The 6,056-nt window shown below is 45.2% G+C and overlaps 1 protein-coding gene across 2 annotated transcripts; it reads left to right on the top strand.

Moving 5' to 3' along the window:
* LOC110396800 (ankyrin repeat domain-containing protein 9-like) lies at nucleotides 310-6,056 on the top strand. Of its 2 annotated transcripts, none has more exons than XM_021392658.1 (2): nucleotides 310-1,541; nucleotides 1,836-2,352. In XM_021392658.1, the coding sequence occupies exons 1-2, from the start codon at nucleotides 669-671 to the stop codon at nucleotides 1,872-1,874; spliced, it is 912 nt and encodes a 303-aa protein (XP_021248333.1). In that variant the 5' UTR covers nucleotides 310-668; the 3' UTR covers nucleotides 1,875-2,352. The 2 variants fall into 2 exon arrangements, with proteins under 2 accessions (XP_021248333.1, XP_021248334.1); XM_021392659.1 differs by lacking the exon at nucleotides 1,836-2,352 and adding an exon at nucleotides 5,499-6,056 and having other exon boundaries at nucleotides 314-1,541.

Here is a 6,056-nt window from a genome sequence, read left to right as displayed (position 1 = left end):
TAAATATCTCTAATGCCTTACAGACAATCCATTAACATCAGTGTCTCCTAATTGGCCAGCCATACCATTATTTATAAAATAGGGAGCCCTTCCTAATAGTACAGCTACTAATCCCTTGATTTCATGAGTATATAATCCTCTATATTACCAGCTATGGAGCATTTTATGCTGCAGCATCTATTTTTACTATTTAACGAGCTGCGTGTGTGAGCAACATGCAAAAAAATAGATGAAAATTACTATCACACTGCGATGTATGAGCTGATCTGGTTAGACATGAAATGCAGACAGAAAACTACCTCACCTCTCAAGCTAATTTTAGTCTCTCCCTGCCTTCTCTTTAGCTGCGTGTGTATAAAATCACTTGCAGTCTGACAGCGTTCCAGTAACCCGCACCATGCAGGGAGCAGGATATACTTACTAACCAGCTGCTTGCATGGCATGGGTTAACTGAGCCTGTGGGATTGTGCTTACCTAAACAAAACCACTGCAGCGAGGGGAAAAAACAATGAATGGGTGGAGATGATCAGCCCATGCGTTCAAGCTAGTGCAGTCCGGGCAGCAATGACAGCCTGAAGGTTGCAGCAGCATCGGGATCTGCATTCCAAGTGCACAGATCTTACAGTCTGGAGAGATTTTACGTGGAGCTGCTCTTTATTTGCTGAGCCATGGCCAGCAACCAGGCCAGCATGCAGGACGATCAGAGCAGGCACTGCAAGTTCTTATCCTATATGTTCTACCAGGCTGTGAGAGATCACAAGCCCGTGTGGATGCTGGAAGATATGAGAACTATGGAGTATTTTTACTGGGAGGAGAATGCCAGCCTAAGAACATACTCACCTTCAGAAGCCCTTCTCTACGCAGTGGTGCATAACCACCTGCCTTATGCTCAGTATCTGCTGTCTCATTTTCCAGAGGAGGCTCTCAAGGTACCCGGAGAACACTTCTGCTATTGCCCGTCCTCTGCTCCTCACTTGGCCATGGCGGTCACATATGACAGGAGAGATATCTTGGGGCTGATCATCAAAATTGCACACAAGCTCCCCAGCTTAAACTCGTATATCAACAGGACTGGTTGCTTTCACCTGGAAGATGGGAAAACACCCCTGCACCTCGCCTGTGAACTGCTGAGGTCAGAGACAGTCCTCATCCTCCTCGGCAATGGAGCTTCTCCCAGGATAGAGGACAGTAAAGGGCTTACCCCGCTGGACGTCATCCTGGAACAGATGTGGGACTCCAAAGTCAACATGGCAACAAAGAAGCTCTGCCTTGACTACCTCTTGCTCTTCATGCCCAACCCGCAATTCAAGATGCGGAAAGTTCTACAGGATCATCCAGAACACTGGACAGCTTTGCTGGGGGAAGAGAAATTCAACAGCCTGGTGGGGAACACACCTGCTTCTTTATATCTGCAAGCTATGCAAACTATTCTCCAGACTCTGCCTCCATCCCACTTCCCTAAAAGCATCCAGGAACTACCTATACCTCAGGCATTAAAGCCCTTACCATCCTATGGCAAAAAGCTATCGACAAAAAACGTGGTAAATGTTTTTCCTTGACTTTATTCAGTGGGTCTTGGATTTTTAAAGGCAACTTAGGGGACGTGGTCACCCACCACTGTGTGTATTTTATTGTGATTTTAATACTTATCCTATTAGGCTATGCTGGAGGATCCAATATTTTGTGACAAGATTTTAAATGTGGGTTTTTTTTTTTTAATTGATTACAGGCACAGCACTTTTAAAGGCAAAAGCTTTCCTTGTTTTCTATTTTGTTGTGCATGTGAAGAGTTAACTGTAGCTGAGTCTGTGTTATGTTTGTTTTTTTTTTTTTAGCTGTCAGCTGGTATCAATGCATCTGAATTCCCAACATAACTGTATCCTGTGTAATGCACCTGGGTAAAAAGAAACAACTTGCGCAGTAGGATTTTCAAAGGGTGTAACTATGAAACTGTGTCCTACCAGAGCTAGGAAAAATACCACCTTGTATGAACAGGGTTGAAACATCAGGCTTCCTTTCTAACAATGATCCAGCATTGTCTAGTAAAAACCAAAAAGACGTAGAGGCAGTCCTACAGAGTACATGATTTTAATGAGTTATGTAGCATTGGGTTATAGCACAGAGTGTGTACTCAGTGATAAGAGCACTGAGTGTATATGCCTATGTGGAAATTGGGACAGGCAGAAGAAGTAATGGAAAGCATCCTGTCTCACTCAGGAGTGAGGGGGTTAAAGGGAACTCCAGGCCTGATGCCTCCACAAAGGTGTGCAATGGGGAGGGTACCATTTTCCTCACTTTCCAGTAAAAAACTGCAAATAAAAGCAGGGCCACTGGCAGCCCTATCCTTCATGACTGACGTTATCATTGACCTGTGTTTTAGGGATGAATGTGTCTCCAAGAGAGATGTAGCTCACTAACTCTATTTACCAGTGGGTCTCAGAGCCACCTGTGTTTGCTAGTTACCCTAACCTGGGGTACGACATTCTGCATTAGAAGTTGTCACTTGTTGTCAGAGTGTTTTTGCACTCTGACAGACAGACAGACAGAAGGCCTGCTCCTGGCAAAGATAAGAAGTTCCCGTCAAATTCCCTGGGAACTGAAGGCAGGGTGTGTTTGCAGCTTTCCAAGAGTAGGCTCTCTGCAGGGCTGGGGATGCCCTGCCCAGGCAGAGTCCTGTCTGTTCCAGGTGCTGGTCTTGCTCTCCTGGCCATGCTCAGTGTCAGCAGAGCAGTGGCAGAATCCCAAGTCCCTCAAGGGGAACGTCTCTTCTTTTGGACCAAATGTCCTTCTCTCTTTGTAAGTGTAACCCTCTGCTCTAATGAAGCAGCGTAACACATTTCCCCAGATCTGTTCTGAGCAGCAGTGAATAAATCACTGATCTCTTTAAATAAATTTGGTGCAAAATGCCATGTGACACAAACCCCATTTTGAAAGGCTCTGGCTATGAAAGGATGTGCAACAGACCTGTGCGTTCAAATCTTGCTGCATGGAGAAGATCCCTCCACACATTATCTGCTTGTGCCAGGACTGCTGTACCAAAGCTACACCCTTTTGTATCAGCTCACGGAGCACTTCTGCATGGTTTCTCTCTGTTTGGGGCACGACCAGTGTGTCAGGCTACTGATGATGCTGCAGGGCAAGGACGAGATTTCTTGTAGGGCTGGACAAGAGCCATCTGGGAGGTACTTTTGGAGACACTGGGCCATTCCACCCAGACACCCCTCCCCACGTGCTGGGAGGCACTGCTGTGCCAGTGCCTGCTGTGCTGTGCTAGGTGACAATGCAGACTTGCTGGTGAGACAAAGAAAATGCCAGCCCAGCCCTAAGAGTGGTGAGCAGGCCAGAAAAGGGTTAACTCTTCCCTTGCAGTCCCACCTCTCCTGTGGTGTCCTCCCAGCCCTGCTGTGCTCTCCTCATCTAAGTCTATTCAGCTAGGGGGAGGGCACAAATGGTGGCGGAGAAATGCAGGGTAAATCTTGGACAAGGTTTTTGTGGAGAGGCCGCAGTGTGTGCTAGCAGGTGGAGGCTGTCACAGCTTCACAAAGCAAAGCAGAGCCAAAGGCAGACTTGCATAATGAGCAGTGGCTGAGCCACTTCTGCCCTGACAGCCCCCAGAAAGGCAGCTCTGGGGGCAGAAGACAAAGCAGGCACTCGCTGCCTGAGGCTGCTGAGAGCAACTATGCAGTGCTCGGCACCCCAGAGGAGTGGGATTGGGATTGGGCCTGTCCCCAGTAGCAATGCAATACCTCATCTCAGTGGGCGAGAGGCAGAGTAGGCTGGAGATGGATATTATTAGAATAGTAATTAGGCCCCGGGAGCAGAGTTGCCAGCAAAGGAGAGGAGGTAAATCATCAATCACTGGCTTGATTCCATGAGAACTGTGTTGCTAAGAATTTCAGAAAAGACAGGAGGGAGGGGAAGGTTGTTCATCTTACAAATCGAATGATGCAGGTGGGGGTTCTTGGCATTACTGACACTGTTACTTTCTAATAAGGCAGAGGGCTGTGCCCAGAGGGCAAGAGCAATCCAGTGGGAACAAGAGCATCTAAAATGGTGCAAGGATTATTTGTTGACTGTAATAGCCAGGGGTCATCACAAAGGTCAGAGTTCAGGCATTTAGGCGCTCTGGTGGCTTTGTAGCACACAGAATGCTTTGTGTGCATGCGCCAAGTTACCCTCTATCCATTAACCAAGACAGAGGGTAAGAGCATATCTGTGTCTGTTATCACAGCCAAGAAGAAGGCTGCTGGCTGTTGGCTGGCCAGCATGTAAAAGCTCAGATGTTCTCAGACTAGCAACAGGCAGCTGTCACACTGGAAAAATCACACCAGAGAGCCCTGCCATTTCTGTTTTCCTGATCATTTTAACAAGAGCTCAAGCACTGGCTGGGCCTCAGCCAGTCACCTACCTTCTGACCTTGATGTATGGTTCCACTGGGCTAGAGTTTAGGGCCATTAGTGTTGTGGTGCTTCTGCTTCAGAACGACTTTTTCCATTACCTGTAGTGCCAGGAGCGCAGGGTGGGATGTCCTTCTGCAGAAGGATTTATCTTGCAGTGACCTGCCTGTTAGTTTGATATCCCATTTACCTTCCTACTCAGTACAGTGACGTTACATCAGATACAGCCAAATCTACCTCAGCCCTGTCTGCGCTGATTTTCTTTTTATTCTTTCCAAGCCAGGTTATTAGCAAAAGTAAATTCTATATTTTTTCCACTGTTCCTACAACTGATGGTCAGTAGTCTTTAAGAATCCCTATATTTGCATGACAAATATGTTAGCGACTTTGTTAATCAAAAAAAGGTGCTAGGTGCTATGTAGTGATGTTTACATTTTGCGTATAAACATAGCGAATAAGAGTAGCTAAGATCTTCATTTCAGAACTTGGCAAAAAGAGAAAAGGGTACAGTCTGTTCTAATCTTTGGATTACAGGCTGGCTCTGCAGGTTACATTTTCTAAGTTCAGTCTTGAGGAGCAGCACTGAAAAGATCTGATGTGTGTATGTGTTTTCCTTCCGTATCAATGAGTATCATTTCACTGAGCTCCCTGGGTGACTTTGTGTGTGTGTGTGTGTGTGTGTGTGTGTGTGAGTACATGCGCACATGTGTGTCTGTGTCTGCCCTCTTCTGGTAAAACACATCACTAACACACAATACTTAAGATGACATGTACACAACAGTGACCAATGCCTTACGAAAGCCTTCTAATGAAATAGGTTTGTGTCCTAAGCATTGTGCTGCTAACAGGTAAGGATATTTCTTCTCTGGCAAAGAGGCAGCAGCTGTGCTTTTGAAACAGGTGTTTTATCCCTAAGCACCAAGCAGGGCTTCTGCATGCCAACAGTCATCCAGTGAAGGATTTGTGATGGTGGACACATTTTATTGAATCGCTTTTTAAAATAAAATATATTAAACATGTATCTCCATCTTTTCTTTGGGCTGACAGCAAAATTTGGCCACAAATGACTTCTTAATCCTGTGCTTCTGTCTGTTTCTGCAGCACCATTAGCAGGGAGGACAGGCCAGACTCTGACCTCAGTTTCATCTCTTTACACCCGAAGTAACACTTTTTAAGTCAATTGCACCACTGCTGATGTTTGCCGGTATAAAAGAAAACAGAATCTGTGCACCTATTCTTCAAGGCTCCATTAACTCTGACTTCAGCTTATAAATAAAAGTGATACTTAATCCCCAGAAACATTTTTTACATTTTTCATACTTCGAATGTATACAGATACAGACATTCTCTAACATTGACGGGCACTTTCCTATTCCTTGTTCCCTTGGCTTTTTTTGGCTTTAGCGTGACAGGGACTGACGCTGTTGTTTACTGATTACGACTGAATGTTCCATGCCCAAGTACAAATGAATGTTCATTATATGATACAACTTTCTTACAAAGCCATACTTTTGTAATTTTGGTTTCTCTTTTTTAGGAAAAAAATCTTCCATATAATTGTATATACGTTACTCACTGCATGATTAAGGAGAAACAGATTGCAATGTGTGCTGGGAATAATATGTGTATATATATATATATATATACCCCAATATAATA

Source organism: Numida meleagris, chromosome 3 (genome assembly GCF_002078875.1).
Source record: "Numida meleagris isolate 19003 breed g44 Domestic line chromosome 3, NumMel1.0, whole genome shotgun sequence".
Lineage (NCBI taxonomy): Eukaryota > Metazoa > Chordata > Aves > Galliformes > Numididae > Numida > Numida meleagris.
Note: the sequence above shows the minus strand (reverse complement) of the source record. Positions and strands in the feature narration are given on the sequence as shown.